The 20,529-nt window shown below is 44.0% G+C and overlaps 1 protein-coding gene across 3 annotated transcripts in view; it reads right to left on the bottom strand.

Annotated features, from left to right (window-relative positions):
- The window catches only part of POLR3E (RNA polymerase III subunit E), a 30,186-nt gene that overhangs the window by 1,328 nt on the left and 8,329 nt on the right, over window positions 1-20,529 (bottom strand). The window contains exons 5-21 of one of the 3 annotated variants that reach the window (XM_055804086.1): window positions 19,640-19,755; window positions 19,234-19,316; window positions 18,399-18,506; window positions 17,875-17,924; window positions 17,458-17,577; window positions 16,813-16,898; window positions 15,837-15,881; window positions 15,661-15,752; window positions 14,769-14,889; window positions 13,086-13,167; window positions 10,619-10,678; window positions 9,455-9,612; window positions 9,099-9,163; window positions 7,029-7,525; window positions 4,056-4,168; window positions 2,242-2,319; window positions 1,202-1,327 (exon numbers count right to left, since the gene is read on the bottom strand). In XM_055804086.1, the coding sequence (XP_055660061.1) occupies window positions 2,283-2,319; window positions 4,056-4,168; window positions 7,029-7,525; window positions 9,099-9,163; window positions 9,455-9,612; window positions 10,619-10,678; window positions 13,086-13,167; window positions 14,769-14,889; window positions 15,661-15,752; window positions 15,837-15,881; window positions 16,813-16,898; window positions 17,458-17,577; window positions 17,875-17,924; window positions 18,399-18,506; window positions 19,234-19,316; window positions 19,640-19,755 (1,833 nt within the window). In that variant the 3' untranslated portion in view covers window positions 1,202-1,327; window positions 2,242-2,282. Of the gene's footprint in view, window positions 1-1,201; window positions 1,328-2,241; window positions 2,335-4,055; window positions 4,169-7,028; window positions 7,526-9,098; window positions 9,164-9,454; window positions 9,613-10,618; window positions 10,679-13,085; window positions 13,168-14,768; window positions 14,890-15,660; window positions 15,753-15,836; window positions 15,882-16,812; window positions 16,899-17,457; window positions 17,578-17,874; window positions 17,925-18,398; window positions 18,507-19,233; window positions 19,317-19,639; window positions 19,756-20,529 lie in introns of those variants that run through there. The other 2 variants (XM_055804084.1, XM_055804085.1) reach the window with 2 other exon arrangements.

Genomic DNA, 20,529 nt, shown 5'->3' with positions numbered 1-20,529 from the left:
AGAGAATGTTCCTATTTCATTAAATCATACTTCTAAATTTTATTTCAGAAACAAGTTCACCTACTTCTGCAACAAATGCATTCAAGGCAAAGAAGCCTGATGCAACACAATGGCTTCGTGACTTACATACAAACAGTACCCAGGTTTGGAGGGGAAGGTTTTTTTTCTAGAAACAGGTTATCTGTTAAATAGCAACAGCATCATGAAAAACTAATGCCAGTACATTGTCTAGGCAGTCCAGGAGAGCTGATATCTGAGCTCATCTAGTCACCTGACAAATCTCCCAAGCACAGGCAAGCCACATGAAACACTGTCTAGCAGGCAGAAATGTCTGAGCTTATTTTAACGCGAAGACAACTACGTTCTTTCAAGCAAGACCAGTTTGCTTATTATCACAGCAAGAGATCTGTAATTTTTCCAATGTGCAAATTCCATTTGCAGATCCCAATGTAATAAAGTACTTAAGCACTTGTCTTATTGTGACAGTGACCAAAGGCCCAGCACCGATTATAAAGTATTACATTAGCTGGCAACTTTCTCCTTAGCCATACTGCATGGCTTTTAAAGCTTGCCAATCATGGCCTCTGTGGTACTTTACATCTTAAACTTCTTTAGAGAGTAAATGGTGCACCTTCAAAGACAGAGATGAAAGGATTCAAATAAACATTCACAATGAAATGTGTTAACACCTACTTTGCCTGCTTGTTGTGGCTAGAGTTCGGCTGGTACACTGCTTAGCGCCCTGCTACGTGAAGGAAATGCATTTCCTTCTGAATCTCTGGCACCTGTGCTCTTCCAGCCTTAACCAACATCAGTCCGCTGGTAAACTCGGAACACTGTGCAGAACCCTCCCGCCTCCGCCACGTTTAACTCCACATTATTTAAAAATAACTCTGAAGTATCTCATTTACTACACTCTATTCTCTGCTGGTCCAAGATGACAAATACTGATTTGTTGCAATAACACAAAACAATGTGTGAGTCACAATCACTACTTCTTGGAGGGAAAGAAGGTAGGAGAAGACAAGTGTTATTTTTAAGAAAACAAGCTGGAAAACAGGTTTTGTCCACATTTCAACAACAACTGTTCTATCATCCTCAGCATTTGTCAATTCAAGGAAAAGTATGATCCTTTGCTCGAACCAAGCATTAAAAAATCATGCATTAATTTGATCAAACCCACAATGGAATAGAAATTTACCTTTAACACTCTATCCACCTCCTGCTTGTTTAGATCTTCTCCACATTCCTGACTCAACTGATTCTGGATGACGTTCCTGCGCACTCGATAGTTTTTCGAAAAGATTTCAAGCAAAACTTGGCGATGCTTTAAAAGAAAATGTATCATAAATACGAAGAGAAGAATAATTATTCCTGTCTTTCTACAGATCAAAACTGCACGTGCCTTAGTCTGTATGGAACAGTCACTGAACTACATTAGAGGATTCTGGCTTCACAATCCCAAATCTGTCCCGTATACCTCTCTCCAGCAGTGCCCAAGCCTCTGAGGGCTCCTCAGTGATCTTTCCATACCCCGTGGCCAGACCTGCACCTGGGGCACCTCCAAAGGTCCAAGAACATGCTGAAGAAGGGCCTGCAACATTCTCCTCTCAAATGCTTCCCACGGGAGTTCACCTGGTCCACTCCAGCCAGGAGGCTGGACACTACTTGACTCTTCCCTATAAAAAATTATTTAGTTCATGGACACAGGAGTTATATTGTCCATCCACATTCCAGGTGCCTTCCCTTTCACTTCATATTTTGCATATATTGCTCTGATAGCAATAACAACTCAGGAGATGCTTACATATGCTGAAATAATTTCCTGTTCTAAATATAAACAGATACATCAGGTAACAGCATCATTTCATCTCTGGTTAATGTCACGTTAACATCAAAAGGAAAAAATAATAATATTGGACCGGATCCTCGTGTGAGGCCTGCATCGGAGAATCCTTTCTCCTCACAGGTTCAAAATTATTTGTTCCATCGAGCTAGTTACTGACATGTATTACCATCGTAAGTTGTTTCTGTGCACACTGCCTTGTCTTGACACAGCAACAATCACCCTGCGAGCTAAGGGCTTCCTCTCAGCTGGACACAGATTACTACTGAGAACTGGATGCTTCAATAGGGAAACAGGAAAACTACCTGCTGTACCAGTTCCAGAAACACAAATTCAAACAATGTCAAATGCTCAATAAACATCTGTTTGGGAATGTCACTCATTTTTATCTTTACCTGATCATAAGTGTCACCGGCTTCCCAAAGTGCATAGACCTTTAGTTCATCTGGTGAAGCAGCAGTCTGTGGAGGAAACTTGAGAACAAGAGGCTGTTAAAAATAACCATCTATTTAATGAGTTCTGCTTAACGATTCTATGATACAGTATCCCCGGACACCCATTACTGCATCAAAACCGTTGCTGCCACGTAGTAACTACTGAAACAACACAAGCTCCTCTCCCATTCCACACCTGAAGGGGTAACTTCGCTGGGGCAGCCCCTGTGCCTGCTGAGATGTGGCCCCTCCCGCAGCCACGGGGCAGACACCTTCTCGCAGGCTCATGACTTCAACAGAAACATTATTTGTCCCAAACCTGCCCTGCTGGGTGACCCTGCAGCGCGCAGATCAGAGGACAAGCCCCATGGCACCCTGACATGTGCCTTGATACGCCCGCACCATGTTTGACGGTCACAGTGGGGTAAGCTGGGGCCATGTCTGGCACACCACCTGCTATTTCATAGCTTTAAAAGGGAACTGCTAGGCATACTGGAATCCTGTGAATTTTGCATGGTGACAGTTTCCCACTACCAGAACAATCCCAGGGCCTGGATGTTAGCCGGTATTTCATGGCAAGGTGTCCAGATTTTTCCTGTCAGCAGCATTTACTTCCAGATCATCCAAAGCAACATTCAACTGAGAGCACCAAGTGCACCGCAGGGTCTTTCTGGAGGTTTTCACATTTACAGTGGCAGGTCTTAGAGATTCAGACTCTATCCTGTGTTTACCTGCTTCACAAATCCCAAGTGAGCATTTCTGACAAGCACTGTGCTTCTGCTGTATTTGTCAGCTCTGTTTTGGGGCAGACTACAGGACTCCAGAAGACTGAACACTGATGGACAGTAAACCAGACACTTGCCCATTTCAGGCTCCCAAAACTAAGTGGGTTTGTTTCTTTTTTCCATGCGCCAAGCTAGAGGAGTAATTTTTTTTTTTTTCTGAGGCAGCAGTCTCACACCCCTGCACACAGGAAGGAACACAGCTGCCTTCCCCCCCTCCATGCCCCAAATTCCTAAAAAAGTAAAATACCATGCATTTGCCTTAACACTTTCCCTTGGAGCAGTGACTAATGAGCAATGCTGGAGTATGCCTCCACTCCTGACATGTCTCCTCCTGTCTGTCACTAACAATTTATTCCCTGCTAACCGCCCAGGCGACCTAAATCAATCATCTATGAAAAGCTAACAAGCCAGTCCTGATTGTTCCAGTATCCCTCAATCCTGGCTGCTGGCACGAACCAAGCCTTTCTTCCCAGTCGCTCTCACACCATGCCAAGACTTGTGCATCGCAGAGCGAAAGATCAGCCTTCCCTTTCATGCTTTGCCTCTGATCGTAGTGCAAAGGGGAAGAGTTTTGTCCAGTGGGAGCTGCCTGGTGGGATTAGCAGCTTTGGCTCTCACATTGGTCCAAATGGCTGGAATATAACAAGGCTCTACACTTGGTTTAGAGCCAGGATTCAGGTTTATTAGGCTTGTAACACCTGACATAATTCTCTTCTCATAAGGACACCTGCCTTTGAGGAACAGTATCTTTTGTATGCTTGCAGCGCAGACAAAATCCAATACTTCAGCCTCCCTCCAGCGAACAGCTGCAGCAGGAAAAGCAGGATGCAGGGCACCAGGAGCACACAGCCACAAGCTGCCCCACTGAAAAAGTCACTCAACACAGACCCAGAGTGCAAACTCTGCCTGCTTCAGCCACGTGTCTGAAATACAGCTGTGTTTATCTGGCCATTTGTGAGGAAACAGCTTCCAAACCAACACAATACTTACTTGGGAAGAAAAACCCACAGCATCTCCTCCTCCCATCCAGCCTTACTCTGCAAACTGTTGCAAACGCTGCTGTCAACAGCACCCTGCTTGCTTGCTGCTGTCATACAGTCCATCTACAGGAGTGGGAAATGCCATCAGTGACTCTTCAAGAGACATGCTGCTCTGTCCGAACAGCCTTACTTCTTGCCATTCGCCGTCCCTTTGCCATTTTATGTTTGTTATCTTAATCTCCCCAGCCTCACCTAGAAACAGCTCTCCACCGTCTTAAAATCCTTCTTTAAAACGTTTGCCCTGTGCCCCTCCCTGCTCTAAGCCTCCAGCACTAGTGCAGGGCTTTTAGGAGATGAACTGCTGCCCCATGCCCCCAGGGCTGCCACGTTAAAAGGGAAGCTCCTGGGGAGGAGCCCTGGGCTTTGGGATGTCTCACGCAAGCACTGAGCACGCCCTAAAAATAGCCACCACCAGGCTACATCATAGCCTCATCATAGCAAAACCAGACTGAAAGGGGCCAAGTCTGCCAGAAAAAACTTATCAGCTGGAATAATCCTAGAGGTAAACTGGTGAGCTTACGTCTCCAGGAGCCTGGCATTGGTGCTAGCCCAAAAGGCTCACCATTAAGAGCAAGGCTGCATTCCTCTCCTGTTACCGGGAGCCAGGCAGGATGCTGGCCACGGTTACATCATTTCCTGATGCCTCAAAAATATCCTCAAGTGTTGGGCAGAACTTTGCCACTGCATGGACCACTGGAAGGGAGCCAGCAGGAGCCAGCCACCCCCGTGCACCCCCACCAGTCTGCAGGAAATGGGTGTAGATACTCAGGAGGCAGATTCCTGCGCAAACGTTTCCCGTGGAGCTAAACGCAGGCTCAGCCTGTGCAAGCTCTGGACACAAGCACCACGCCAGCGTCTGCTGAGGACACCTCTGCTTCCCCGCTCTTGTGACGGCAGCAGCAGCCTACTGCACTTGGGTGCTTCTGCCCAGAATTCACTATTTCTTTCCATGTGCTTTCCCTCCCACTTGGGAGAATGCTACAAAGCGCAGGCGAGCACAGCGCCCTGGAGGCATCCCCACGGCCTCATTTGCAGCTGGAGCGGCATCTCTTCTGGCTCCCCACAAATCTGATTTTTCTCATACCCTGGGTGTAGTCGGTCAGCTTTATAATAAACCCTGCATCCCCCTGGTAAGTTTCCAATTGTCATTTTCAGCAACATGTTTTCTGTAATAGGGCAGCGTGCAAGCCAAGAGTGTCTTTACCCCCCACAGAACATCATTTTAATTACCTCAGATCATTGATTTTTATCACCAAAACACTTTCAATTACAGAAAACTAATGAGCATCTATGAAATCCCACGCTAAACAACCCTCCAGGCTTTCCGTGAGCTCAGGCACCCTCGTCAGGTTCTGACAAAATGGTCCAGGGGAACAATCAAGAAATACCAAAGCGGATGAGCCCATGCAAAGAGTAAAACCAGCCCCAGCACATTTGCCATCTGCAAGGAGCATCAGGGGGAGGCTTGGGGGTAATGATTTACATTGCTGATAACGGTACAGGCTTATACAGGCTCCTGTACAAGACCTCAACTTTTGCAGTAAATTCTGGGTCAGCAGAACTAAAACTGAACAGCAGACCTCCAACAAGAGACATTCCAGACTTCTGCACCTCTGCAGCTCTCCCATGACAGGCTTTTCTGAACAGAAGGAAGTTCCCAATCACCTCTCTTCAGGAGGATTTTATCTTAGTTGTTTTTTGAAAAAAGAAACTATCCCACTTTCACTCCTCACAGCCTTTAAACAGTGGATGGAATAATTTCCAAAATCCCCAAATTTCCAAAGCATGCAAGTCCCAGTCCCAAGTAACAGAGCAGCAATGACCTCAGCTATTTACCATCAGCATGGCGAAGGCACACATTACACCATGTACAAAGGTGAGCCTGGCCAGCGCTCAGGCAGTTCCAAGCAAAAATTACTACCCTAGGACTTGGAAGCAGTCAGGAGAGAAAGCAGAAAGTACCACGATCGGTGGTCTACCTAGTGGCACCTCAAGTCTGTTACTGGGTTCCCAGGTGCCACAACATGTACTTTACACATGACTGAACGTGTTATTTCTGCACACACCCCCCTAGCCCCTAGCAACCCCTACTCCTTAGCTGAGTTTCAACTCCCATGCTCCAGGCTCTGTCTCATCAGCCTGCCTGCTTCCTGCTCCTTCTGCCTTGCCTGCTCTTTCGAGCAGTTCACACGTGTCTTTTCCTCTCTCCCCAAAGGCAGCAGCCTCGCAAGCTCTTTCTGGTTACAACCCAATCAGCACTGCCAGATGTCTTGTAAAATTAATTTCCTTTCAGGCTTTCTCCCATGATGCCAATTCCTTTTCCTTTCCTAAGCGATCTACTGTCACACAAACCTGCTCCGTCTCATGCAATCACACATGTAATTTCCATAAAGACAAAGAAACAAAGACACCTCTGCACAGCCTAGGAGGAAAAAGACTGACCGAAGAAACCTGCTGCAGATACGGTTTGTTGCTTCCCAGAGGGCTCTGCTGGGTGTGCCGTGCCGCTCCCAGGCAGTCAGTGCCACCTTCCCTTCTCCGCGTCCCTGTCCCTGAGAGAAGGAGCTTGTGCAGCTCCAGGACAGCTGATGGGAATCTGGGACTGCCTTAGATCATGTTAACAGGAGCAAGTTGGGGCAGTGAGTCACTGCAGCTCAGCAGCTTCGATGGGGAAACAGAGCCCCCAAGATAACTAAGGTACGCAGCTCACCACAGAGCGAAGCAAGCAGAGGGCAGGGCCTGCCAGAAGCAGGATGCCAGACAAACCTCCAGCAGCTTCAACATATGCAATATTGGACAGTTACTCAGAGCACATCTGTTCTTCCAGTCCACCAGCACAGGACACAAACGCTTCACAGCTCGGATGCTTCACCGCCCCCCAGCCCCTCCTCCCCAAAGCACACCAAGGGGAAAGCGTACTTACAGGCACCAAAATCTGTTTGCAGCCAGTGTCCAACACCATGTCCTGTAACATTTTGTCCGAAATGCCACTGAACAATGTATGTCCTGGAGGCAGACTGGCTAAGTGAAGGTTAAATAACCGTTTAAGCTCACTCAGGGTGAGTACAAATTGTTTCTTAAACGTTGAGGACACAAATGCCTTCAGTTCTTGGGCTACCCGGTCAATGCAGCCTCCAGGCAAGTGGCCATTTAAAGAGTCCATGGAGTCGTCCTCCGCATGGAGGCCATTGACAATGCCGTTGTTCATGCCCTCATATGCCGAGGTATCCATCGGCTCCTCGTCACTCACAGGCTCCTCTTTAATGCGGATATTGGAAACATCCATCTTGGCTGAGGCATCGTTTGATTTCATCTCTGCCTTTTGCTTCTGCAACTCCTTCTCCAGCTGCCCATAGTTCTGCTTGACTTTTGCTTTAGCCATATTGACCCTTTGCTCCCCAGAAACCAGAAACGGATGAGCTAGGAAGAAACAAAAGATAGCATAAAACTCACCATAACCAGGCCTCCAGTCTCGCAGAATGCTTCTTGAAGGGCTTACAGTGAAATGAAAAGAAGGAAACATCTGCTTGTGAAATGTAAGGCATAAACCCAGTTTGTTGATTAATTTTACTTTAGTTTGGGTGGGCTTTTTTTTGGTGGAGTGTGGTGTTTGTTTTCTTTTTAAAGATAAACATGTTGACAATTGTAAGCCAAATGCTTGGGGAAGGGTGTTCCAGCTGAGGAACCTGAAGCAAGGACAAAGCCCGCTTGTTTGGTCACTAGGGCCTTTTCCACAAATCAGGAACCCAAGGCACAGACTGTTTATACATCCCTACTTGCGACTCAAGTGCTTCTTTGCCCATCAACTTTTTTTTTTTTTTTTTTTTAAGAGTACCTAGAGGCTGATGGGGCCTGCTGCAGCAACTGCCAGAGGCAGCACAAGGATGTCCTTTAGGTACAGCGAGGGGAGTGAAGGGGCTAACAGTGAACCTGAACACCCTTTTAGCATGAGGTGCACAGTATGAAAGCCTGAGACCCTCTTAGTATTATTACCCAGTGATGGGGGTAATCCTCATCCTCACTGGAAGGGACAGGAGGGAGCCCTTTTCCATGCTTCCTGCACCTCTTGCCCGTGTCCTCTCCCCACACAGCTATCCCAAGCTGAAAGGAAGGGGTGTGCTGGTGGCAGAGGAATCCAGTCTCAATGCCAAAGGAAGGAGTGCTGCGTCTAAAGCAAAAGCATGCCCAGCACACAGGCTGTTAGCTTCTCTGCTGTTAGGCTTGCTAATCCTCTCCAAATAACCCAACACCTAATTCTTCCAAGCAGATCAGACACAGGGTATTGAAATGGATTCATAGGCTCGTTTGTCAGTTCTGCTTATAGTCTTCACTGGCTCCAGCATCTGGCAGCAAGCCAAATACCTAGTTAAAGCTCTCTGGAATCTCAAGTTTTCACAATCTTTTAGGATTAGGAGCAGCTACTTTAATATTCTCACTTGAATCCATGGTGGAGAAGGATGTCAAAAAGAGACAGCTACACACCTTCTCACAGCTCCCTGCCAAACACCTTCTTGATCAACAGGTCAGCCCTTAACCACCCCCCAGAGAGCCTTGTGCAAATCAGGGAAAATAAAAAAATCACCTCATGCGTATTTGCTTGCGAACTGAGAGGTGAGGCTTGTGCACTGGCCCTGTCCTCTCTTCAGGGGCTGCTTACACCCTTCACACCATGCAAGCTGCCTTAAATGAAGAAGTGGGTAACAGAACTAGCCGATTTTACACTATCAAACAGCAAGTCCCCACTGCCAAGGAACTCTCCCGGCTCTGCTACAAGGGTGCTACAGTAAGCTTGTCTCACCCCAACATCAGTTATGTTAGTACAGACCAAGGTCTGTCTCGAATAATAGAGAGGAAATTGCAAGGAAGGAAAAATATTAAACAAGACCAGACCAGTCCCCACCACATTCAAAACCAGAGAGGAACTCCAAAACATCCCCCAGGAATATGGAGGGACACGTGTGCTTCAAGATGATCCAAGCACAATTCCATTTACCTGATTGTGCCTCTTGTTTCTTTGGTGTCAAGTGCTCCTTTAAGAGATTATAGACCTTTTCTAATCTGAAAGACAAAGATAAAATACACCAGGAAACTTTTAGTTGTTGTGCCTGCATGCAGCCATGCCAGCTTTAGCCATCACCTAGAACACCCAGTTTCTCCAGGGAGCCAATGAACAGGAATGACTTGAACGATGTATTGACACCCCCCACCACACCACTGCCTGGTCACCGTGAGGGGGAAACCTTCGAGGCAATATAGATCAAATTATACATCAATGTCTACCGGAACTTAGTTTGTACTAGACAGTTCTCTGGTTTTAGCTTAATCCCCAAAATAAAAGAAGTCATTTACTTGGCCTGAATGCCCATCCACAGCATATGTTGCCTCTGGACTATATCTGGATGCTTCTTAACAAAGTCTTCATCATAAGGGAGCATGAACTCCCAACCTTTGTTTATCCTTGCCACAGACATGTGCTCTAGGAAGTCTTTCACATCTTCTGGGCAAAGCTAAAAGAAAAAGAAAAAGCATAAATAACACGGCAGTCAATTTCCATAGGACATACTCAGCCATGCAGCAATGGGCATTGTTCCACGAGACAGGAATAGCTGGGCTGTCTTGGCACATACGGGGCACCTCCATGAACACACACCCAGCTACGTCAGAGATACTCATCCTTCTCTGCTGCACCAACACTTTCACACGATGTTAAAAGCACAGGACTTCAGAGAGCAGTGGTGATTAATCACCTGAGTGTCAAATAGCTCACGGCATGTTTTGTGAAAAGGGAGTTTCCAAACTGAGATGAAAAGACTCTGTTGTGAAGAGAAGCATATTCTACAATGTTAATCTTAGTTTAGAGCTGCAGGTCAGATGTGCTGCACCTACACATGCACAGCATTCAAGCAGCACTCGGTCTTACATTTCACAAGCAGATGGTCTGTGCATAAACTGACTCGTGTTTTACCATTTTACTGCATTTTAAGGAAATAATTTTTTGGTCCTTTTTACTTAAATGTTTCTTATTCGTCAGTTTTAACAGACTATTCAGGTACCCCAGTTGCTTTAAAGCTTTTCTTCAATACTGACAAGTGGAAAATGCTGGCAGAAGAGTTGCTATTTTGTAACACCCCACAAGCAGAGTAGCTAGCCTGGACTGCACAAGCGCTGGTATGCTTGGGTGCACGACCGGTCAGCTTAATTCCAACCGCGTCCAGCTTTCCACTGAGACAGATGAGAAAACAAGATGCATTCCAGCAGCTCAGCCACAAGGCCACTCATACCCTGAGGAGTCCTGGTAACTGTGGGAGTTGCCCGATACATTTCTAAAAAGAGTATGTATCTACACACCTGTTCCAAAGCCAAGGCATGCCTGGTGAGCAGCACTGCAAGTCAGCAGTAACGCAGATGCTGAGAACCTGAGGAAAGGCTTGCAGCAGCATCCACTACCAACGTAGAGACAATGCCCAACACTAACTACCAGCTTCTGATTTAGGAAGAAAAAAAATCACTCACTTTTGTAACTGCTGCCACTTCCTTTCTCACAACCCAGCGGTCCTGTGTGAACTTCCACATCTAGGAAGGGAACAAAAGGAGAAAAACTGAGTAACTGTATTTGGCAGTTACTTTACTGAAGTTGTAGTAAAGATCCTGTTCAATGATGTTACCACAAAAAACAGAAACCCCATTTCTTTCAAGAATGTGGAATTAGGAGATTCTTGGCCAGGTTAGTGGGAAAACACCTTCTGGCCTCAAACAGCCATGAACACAGTAACCAAAGCTTTGAGAGTCCATGGTTTGCCTTAGTGAACCTGTGACTACAACAAAAGCTATAAAGAATCTCCTGAACTCAAATTCCATTTAGCTTCTAAAAAAATACCCCAAAAGATCACTGCAGTGATGCTGGGACTCCAGGAGTCACACCTGAGGCTCAGCTTCTCACATACCTAATCACCAACCTAAAAAACTCTTCATCCAGTTCTGTTAACGTGGGGGCTTGTAGAGGCTGATGACTGTTACCTTTCTGCAGTGCACAGCCCCGTATAAAGTTCCTGTTCCCTTCTTCAATGTCTATCACAGTCGCTTACAGTTATGCCAAGATGGCCTGTCACTTACATACTTGTTCCCAGGTAATGGAAAAGCTAGGTGCTCTGCACAGCACCTCCCAAGGTCTAGCATCCTGAGAGGCAGCTGCTGGGAGCTGGCTAACAGGATACACGAGGACTCGGGCAGAACACTGTCTGAACATGACCTTCGATTTCTTCCTGTCTCCATTTAAGTAGGCTATGACCTCTTTCAGTCTGTGTGTATTAATAATGCGAAGAATTCAAAATCTCATTACTGCAAATTTCTTCCTGCTCTACGTCATCCATGCATCCTTCTCTCAGCCCACAAACACACAAACCCACCATGCTCACTTTAGGGCACAGGGCATTTCTGTTTTAAAGCACAAGAAACTGCAGTCCAAAGGAAGCAGATCTGTCAGCTCTCTGCATCTGCACACAACTGAGGCAGCTATACCCTCAACTGGAGCCAACGGCACTTATGTCCTCTGAATTAATTGCGTAAGAAACTGGGGAAAAAACATCAGCTTTCAAAAAAGACACAAATTACTTTCTCCTCCTCCCCAAAGTACAGCACAGAACAGGTGGACACTAGAAGTCACTACTGGCCATAAATATTTTTTAACCTCATTAATTACTTTACACAAATGCATACATGGAAATAAAGCTCACTTTTTAAGCTAGAACACACTTTCTCCACATATGCAATACTGCATTACATACTCCTTCTGAACCTCATGACCAAGCATTTCACTTTGTCTGGAAGCCAGAAACATTGATGCCATTTTCTAACATCTTAACTTTTTCCCTGTTGTAAAGCTGATCAGCAAATTATTAGCCTTTAAGATCAACACAGATCCATTTCTCATGCAATGTATATTTGAAACAATCCAAATGAAAATAATTTATCTTTACATCTTAATCGCTACAACGCTACCGCTTACTTAACTGAGCATAGTAATTTCTGGTCCCTAGAAGTTTATGCATGACGTGTCACCTAATCTACTGTGTCCTAAAGACTTAAGTCACTGGGTCACACCTGAATCCAGGTCTCCATATGGCAGTGTCTTGGGCAGTCATCAGGACACAACAGCAAGTCAGTTCCAATCACCATCAGTTTTATCTTACACTGGTACTGTAATATCCTTAAAGTCTTTTGCACAGCATGCTCCTATTCAGAGCTAAATCTCAAACAAAATTTGCAAAAAAAGGGGAACAGTCAGGTCTAACTGAAAAAAATGAGAGCAGTACACTTCGTCAGCTTCTCTTTGATGAAGTGGAAACCATAAACTGAATATGAACTTAGGAACCACTTAGGAATTTAATTATTCCCATAGCTAGCGAAAATAAACAATGCAGAGGTTGTTCCTTTTTGCTGTGGTTATTTGTTTATAAGACCTGTATTCATTTCAACTTCCATGTGCAGCTACTGCTCACAAAAGGTGCCTGGGAACAAAGGCCTTTCACTGATTAGCAGCTCTGGGGAATAAAGTCCTTTTTAAAGATCAACAGTGCATGCTCAGGGAGCAGAGGGCTTACCCACACTGCCCTCCGAAGACCTCACAGTCCTGAGCCCACAGAAATACATCCGAAGAAACAAGCACTTTATTATCCAGTCCTGGCTGCTTGTAAGCCCTGCATTGTGGGGGCTATGTGATAGCGGCTCCACAGCATGTATTAGAAAGGGATGAATACTGTTAACGACAGATGATCCGAACCTGCCAGTCAGCCACAATGTCAATCTATGCCAACACTCCTACGACAGACTTGTAACACACCTTCAGGATTAAAATACAAGTAATTTCTTTGGAGGAAACACCTTACTGCAGTACAGCAGTAAAGTTTTGCAGTGCTGCAACCTCTGAGGCAAACTCCACCTGCATTTTCCCTTTACAAACAACAAACACTTTCATACTTACAACAAAGTCTCTTCCCCTACAGAGCACTTCTGCAGGGACTCCACTATGTGGGCTAGAGCTATCTTTCGGGTAGAGGACATCACTGTTGATTAAAAAGGAAGACGGATTAGTTACTAGGTACTCCAGAAAAATGGCATTGGTGAAGATTAACATAACAAGCACATCCTCCCTGTTCTGCAGTTAAATTACACCTTTATCCAAAGCATGGTTTTCATTAAAGTAATTAATATTGGTGCAATGACGCCACTGCAATTACATTAGTGCAAAAAGGCTTACACCAGCAAAGCAAAGCCTTGTGGTGAGCAGATATGTGCAACACAGGTAGAAGCTCTGCTTTGTTCTTGCAAAACCTATCCTCCCTTGGACTGGTGTAAACAACACCAGAATAATCCTAAGAAATGCTTAGGCTAACCTGGCACGCAGCCTTGAAGGCAGCATTTAGCCAAAATGCTGATGTATGGGCATAAGGTGTTTTTTTTTTCCTTCCCAGCAATCAACGGCTTAAGAGAACAGTACTACAAAATGTCACACTCGAACCAAACAGCCCTGAGACCAACATTACCCTGAGTCCTTGCTTGCTTGCAAGACCAACTGGATGGCATTGTTAGCATGGTCTCCAAAGCTTTAAGGCAACCCAGGTTCATGATCTTGATTCAACCCAGGCCAAAGAAATGCGTCCCCTCTCCATTTAATCCACAGTGCATGTGCTGCTCTGTGCCCAACCATCCCAAACATGCCACATGTACTGTATAAACATCCTCCTCGGACTAGTAGAAAAGAAACATTATATACAATATGTAAAATTATTATATTATATATATGTATATATAATACCAGCTATAACATAAAAAAAGTCTGAATGCTAATAGCTGTGTTTTAACTTGCTTCCAGCTTCCTTCTGGAATGGCTGGAAGGACGGTTGTTACTACTTGCTAGGAATGTTGCTAGTGCAGGCCTCTATCAGTAACTGAAACACATCCTGCTAACACACTTGAATTGGTAGCTGGTGCCACCCATCTTCACACAGCTACTTCAGAGACTGTAGGTCTCCGCATGCAGTGCTCCACCCAGGTAAAAAAAAACCACCATACTGCACTTCAGACTTCAATTCCCAGTGGGATGTTTTATCCTGATAAAACAGGAGAATGATACAGAATCCATTTCATGTGGTACACTCAGTACCCCACACTTGATTTATTAAGCAGGTAATGCCTTCCAGAGGGTAGCTTTCAGCTGACAAGAGCAGCATCCACTGATGAACAGCGAGGTGACTGCACAAAGATCTTTCTTTGACTGAATTTAGCTTAGAAATACTGTAGCTGACTTTGGTTTTATTTTCTGTGTTTGTATTTGACACTAATCTCTGGAAGAATTTAGGACAGTCCTCTCACAAAAGAACATGAGTAAAGACAACATCAAAAACCTGACATAAATTAAATGCAAATACAGATTACATCACTGCTCGGCCATAATTTTAGCTGGGGTAGGTTTAACATCAGCCCTGCAAATTTTGAATATCTGACTGCACTAAAAACCACCAAACATTAAATCAAGGTTTTACAGTAATGTGAGTTACAAACACGGCTACTTCTGGACACAAGGAAGAGGAGCATATAAAATCCATTGTTCTGATCCTCTCCTTAAAGCAGAAAACCATGTCCCAGTAACAAAGACTAGCCGTACCTCTTCACCACCCAGTTTCCCTGGACCAGCATTGCCACCTGCTGTATACAGCGGAGAACTGCCGTAGAGTCAGTCCCAGAGCCTAGCAAACTCATCAGATTTGCAAATGGCATCACCTTCACTGAAAGGCAAAATACACACCAGATTACGGGTTTCTTCAGTGCACAAGGTAAAGACATAGATTTATAAATCTAGGATACTATGATTTATGTTGAAGTTCATGGTTAAAGCTATATCTTAAAAAAAAACCCCAAACCTAAGTTCTACTAAGTCTCCCCTCGCCCTACAGTCATCATCTGTTCTAAAAATACCTGTTAGTGTTTCACCTGATTAGCTTAACTGGTCCCAAATTAATTCATTAATAACACTTCAAAATTCTACGCCTTGGACAATATTTGGAAACAGAGATACCTCACAAGACAGGAAACTCCTGAGGCAAAGTCCTCAGGATTTGCTCTCATCAGATAGTAACTCTGAAGAGACAAAATAAAATTCCTAGATGACATTCATGAAGTGCGTGCAACTGAAAACTTCCCAGAAAATGCCAAAGTGCAGCTTGTTGCATTAACTTTCAACTTCTGATTCATACTCAGACCCCACATTCCAGGTAATACCTGCTGAAACAGATGTATCCAGAAAGCTACCATGAGATCAGAAATTATTCTAAGAGTAAGTTGGCTGCAAACATACATCAGCAGTCAGATCTGCTGTTACTGCTCTTCTCTGCACAGCAGGTGTTCTTAAGGAAAGGCTTGGGATTTGGATTCTTCACAGAATCAGAGAGCCAGACAGACTGTCCGGTGAGGTAACAGAACTGGTACTACTAGGAAAGGTACCTTATCTGAGGCAATTAGAAGTCACAAAGTGCAAATGTACTACAAAAGCTACAAACCATTCTTCATCAAGATCTTAATCTGATCAGCAAGGGGTAAAGTTCTCAGCTGGGCCATAGAAAGCACATTGCTTGGAGCCATCGGTTTGTCACTGCAGGTAAACAAGCAGATTTGCAGACCATGAAAAAGAGCATCCAGCCAACATGGACTTTGAACATTCTGTACAAACACTTACTTCTCTTCCTCTACGCTTGGAGGCATCAGCATCATTAAATATTCACTGGAAAAAAAGAAAATAAAAGAAAATCCTTAAAACGCTTGTCTTGGGACTTCCCAAGTTTAAGTACTGTTATTTCTTGCTTAGAGCATTCCTACTTGCGTGAACCTAAAAATAAACATTAGCCTGAAAAGACAGCTCTCCCCTTTCCCATCTTCCTCTGTAAATTCAATGCCAGTAAAAGCTACTGACATTCATCTACTCAAAGAGAAGGTATGAAATAAATGGGAGTCAGAATCCCAGCTCTTCTGTACAGAGGCATCCAAACAGAGGAACTGCAAGAGTAAGGGGTCACGTGAAGTCCTGTGACACAGAGAATCAGGCCCACAACAAGCAAAAAGTGTTTTCCACCTATGTAATTTAGATATTAAGAAAAATACACTCACACCACTAAACAGAGAGGAGAGTCTGCCACTTTACCAGTACCTGAGCCATGGCTGTATCAGAGTACAGCAAAGCACTGACTGCATCACAGGAAGACTCCTGTAGGGCTGCAGTCACCAAGACTGCACAAAACTGAACAAATTTCAAGTAGTTTCAGGTGTGTCTCACAAATCACAAAGGAAAGTTTTATAAGATTTGCTAACAACCGAAGTTATTGGTTTCAGAGTTTTAATTTATTTCAACCAGAAGGAGCTTTTGTTTTACTTTTCCTTTACAGTATTTATAGTCCCAATTATGCAGGGTTGTGACAACGAACAAAACGCTACAATCCCAAGTCAAAACAAGTTTTAATCTCAGAGTACAGGGAAACAAAGCAAGCAACCTGAGTAAGTTGAAGGCTAGTTTATTTCTGTATTTTTTTAAACAATTCAATTTTTATCATGGATAGACTTACCAACGAGCAGACTTCTAAAGAATATACCTGCTTATTACTCTGAAAACAATCCCAACAAATTACTGCAATTTCTGTAGGAAACCATCAAACCATTACCTGGGAGATTTAATTAATTCTGTGTTTTCAGCAAGGCCATGACCTTGACTAAATAAATACTGGCGCTCGTGTTCAGAACGGCTATCCTGGAAATACGGAAAAAAAAAGTCACTACCACATACTGAAAACATACAAAATGCCAGAGAGCTGGATTCCTCATTCCAAATTGTGACCACCCTGTCATTACTGCACTATTCAAGCGTTCCACCTCACTAACTGATGTTCTGCTTTCATTTTCTCGAACAATGGTCACATTATGTGGGACATTTCTGTTGCCGTGACTTAGAAATCTGGCAGAGATGCATGTGGGTCAGACAGACAGAATTTCTGACACTCAACTGACTGGGTTCCCCAAGTTTTCCATAAAGACCAGTTCATAATCCAAGACCTGAGCAATTATTCTACTTGGATCCCTCTTCATGTTCGTCCAGCTCCCAGTTCTAAACCTTTTCCAACACAGAGACCCCAAAGCACTATCCAGCAGAGGAAGCACAGAGCACTGCAGGGTCTGTTCAAGCCTACAAACCTGATTTTCTTCATTACCTTCTCATGATTCCCATGGGCCCAGATGTAAAAATAGTTCTAGACCTGGCTGAGCCTTCACGCCCAGGTGGCCACCTCAGCAGCCAGCCTACATACACCTACCTTCAAGCCATAATAATGTAAATGAACCCAGTGCTCTTCTGCCTGTCTCTTCTGCAGGAACTCATAGGACTGAACACGTCGTTGACGAGCTTGTTCCGTCTCAGGGCGGGAGAATCGTACCTAGAAGATTTGGGCATCATTAAATACAGCCCTGAAACCGCGGAAACAAAACACCTGCATTATTTTTTTGGTACATAAGTAACAGAAACTAGGGCCCAGGATCCAGTGAATCACCCCTTGCTGTCAGTGCCATATTTATGCTTGTGCAACAAGGGCAAGTCCGTCTTGCTTCCCCCTTCCCAAACCCTGTGTCATCAGGACTAGCTGAGGTTTCCTGTCCTTTTATTCCTGTATGAATTGTCATGCTTTCTTATGAACTGTTGCCTGAACTATCATAAAAAGGAAATCTGGACATACAGTAATTTGCTTAACATCATCTTCAGCTTCATCCTGGGATGAATCACCACCTGTCAGAAAATACAACAGAATAAAACACACCACAGCAGTAAAAACCCCAAAGCCAACGTGCCACTGTCTGAGGGCCCATGCAGGAAGCAAGCAGTACTAGGAACTACATAACCACAAGTTCAATCCCAGCTTGCCAAACTATGCAAGTATTACAGCACCACACTGCTGCTGTGAGAGGAGATACTGTTTCCTGCAGTGCAATTTTTCAGTGGCAGTGATGACACACCTCCCTGCTGCTGCCCTTGGACACTAAGCACCCACCTCCCATCCCTCTGCTGATCCCAACAGTCTGCCCACAAAGGTATTTATGCAGCTACACTGAAAATAAGATCAGCAAAACAATCCAAGAAATGCACTTATAATCAATATGTGAGAATAAACACCTTCAGAATATAATGACTCTCACAGGTAAAATTACAGAGAGAACTTGTATCTCACCTCCCCCAGAAAAATGCAACTTACGGAGCATTTACCTTCATTAGCAGCTTCTCTTTCTCGGTGTTTTGCATCAGCCTTGTCCAAGTACGTGAAGCTTGGCCTCAGCTGAAGAATTCCATGTAGTGGAGTCAGGTGAAGTTCACCTGAAAAAGAGAATTAACATCAGTTAAGATTTGTTTTTTTCCACTGCACAAGGACAGCACTTTTCATTATCTCCCTCTCTCTGTTAAGGGCACAGCTACAATTGAACATAAGTATTTAATACAGTAAAACATAAAAAGAGATTGAAGTGAAAAATTCATCCAGTGCTCAGGATTTCAGAGGAATATGAAAGACCAAGACCTATTTCTGTTACTTTCCTTTTTGTGTTGCAACCAGATCCTGCAGAGAGCCTCAACCTGGCTCAGACCTGACCTATAGTTCAGGAGACTCCTAATAAAGTAGTCATCACCGAAGACATTTTATGTATTTCCATTTCAAATGATCATCAGATCAAAACCCTGTGATGACATTAGGAGACAAGAGGGGGCAAGAAGTGCTGAACAGGAAAATGAGATAGACACAATTAGATGGAGATAGTAATACAAATAACAATGATAAATTAACGCTATAAATGTGTATTACTTCAGGCCAGCATGCACTGTTAAGATCCTGGAGGCAGCGACAAACCCACTGTGTTCTTATATAGTATCTACAATTTTGCTAGACCTTCTGAAAGACTCTAGGGACACTGATAAGGAAATAATTTCCTTTCTTTAAAGAGGCATCAGTCAATTAAAACACAGGCTGGAAACAAAAGAACAAACAGGTCTTATTTTAACCCTGAAACGAGCGTGTCACTGCTGTGAGGGGTAAGCAAAAGAAACTTGCCTTTTTTATAAACAGCAGCTGCATACCGGGAAACATTACTTGCAGCTTGCGAAGAGCAGAAAGTTTGCTTGTCCATCAGCTTCCTGCAGACAGATGAACGCTGTGAGATTGTATTCTACAGGCAATGTGGCATACAGATGTTACAGGTATGAAAGCAGCAGTTCTCAAAATGGAGTATCAACAACTGCAACAAATACATACACTCATCTTTCTGTTTGCAATTCAGAATTCATGAAGCACACCAAAAAATGTAGGTTACTTCCAAGAATACTTACTACGTAACAGTGTTCAAAGCACCCCCTGAGACTGTACAGCCACGTGCTCTCACCTTTCCCTGAAGCCCTGGTGGACATACACATCTTTATGCTCACCACAAAAAGGAAACGAAGGCAAAGAGGACACCTACGAGGAATAGGTACTTGTTTCGTCTGTACATGTGCCATCTACATTGAGAGCAATCTGTTCTCCCTTGCTGCGACAGTAGTTCGGATTCAAAGTATCAATTGCCATTTCAAGTTCAACCTAAACAATATGAAAGACAGCTAATTACCACGGCAGAACCCCAAACACATAAATTAAAATCCCATGCTTGCTAACATTTCCATAGCTTTACAGCAAATTTAAATAAGTAAGTGTCATTCAAATCCACAGGGCAAATCTCACACATAAAGTTGAGTGTATGTATGTGTTTTTCTAGGATGGGGACATTTTTAACAATAAGCTAGAGATACACAAACTCCCACGTAAATGAATGGCAGCAGAGAAATGAGAGTTCTTTAGGCAGACTTGAAATACACCTTCACTTCGTTGGATACCCTCACCACATTATCAGTCTAGTTTACTTATCAGTACAGATCAGGCACGAGCAATATCCTTCAAGACTCCCCATCACTGAGCATCAATTCAGAGTCTCAAACCTGAGACATGTTGCCTTCTAATTTGGGTACTGAGGAATATAAAGTAACTACATCCTCTTCAGAGGTAAATGCCTTGATTCTGTTTAGTTTGAGACTGCAGCACTTACCACTGACTTTGTAGTTACTCCTAATTTAAGCTGGTTGAAGCACAGAAACAAGTTCCAAGCTTTTAGTTACAAAGAGAACTATTCCCCCCTGCCCCCGCAAACTAAAATTCAGACAAATGTTAAAAAATAAGCGTTTTCCTGCAGTGCATTTCTCTTTATATAACAACACAGCATATGTCCTCAGGGTGTGCCAAAGCCCTTATAAATTTGTATATCACAGCTACTGCCTCATTTTTGATTCCCCTTTATTTTTACTTGTAAACTGAACTACT

This window comes from Falco peregrinus, chromosome 5, assembly GCF_023634155.1.
Source record: "Falco peregrinus isolate bFalPer1 chromosome 5, bFalPer1.pri, whole genome shotgun sequence".
NCBI classification, from domain to species: domain Eukaryota; kingdom Metazoa; phylum Chordata; class Aves; order Falconiformes; family Falconidae; genus Falco; species Falco peregrinus.
The sequence above is the reverse complement of the archived record's forward strand: the minus strand, read 5'-3'. Positions and strand labels throughout refer to the sequence as shown.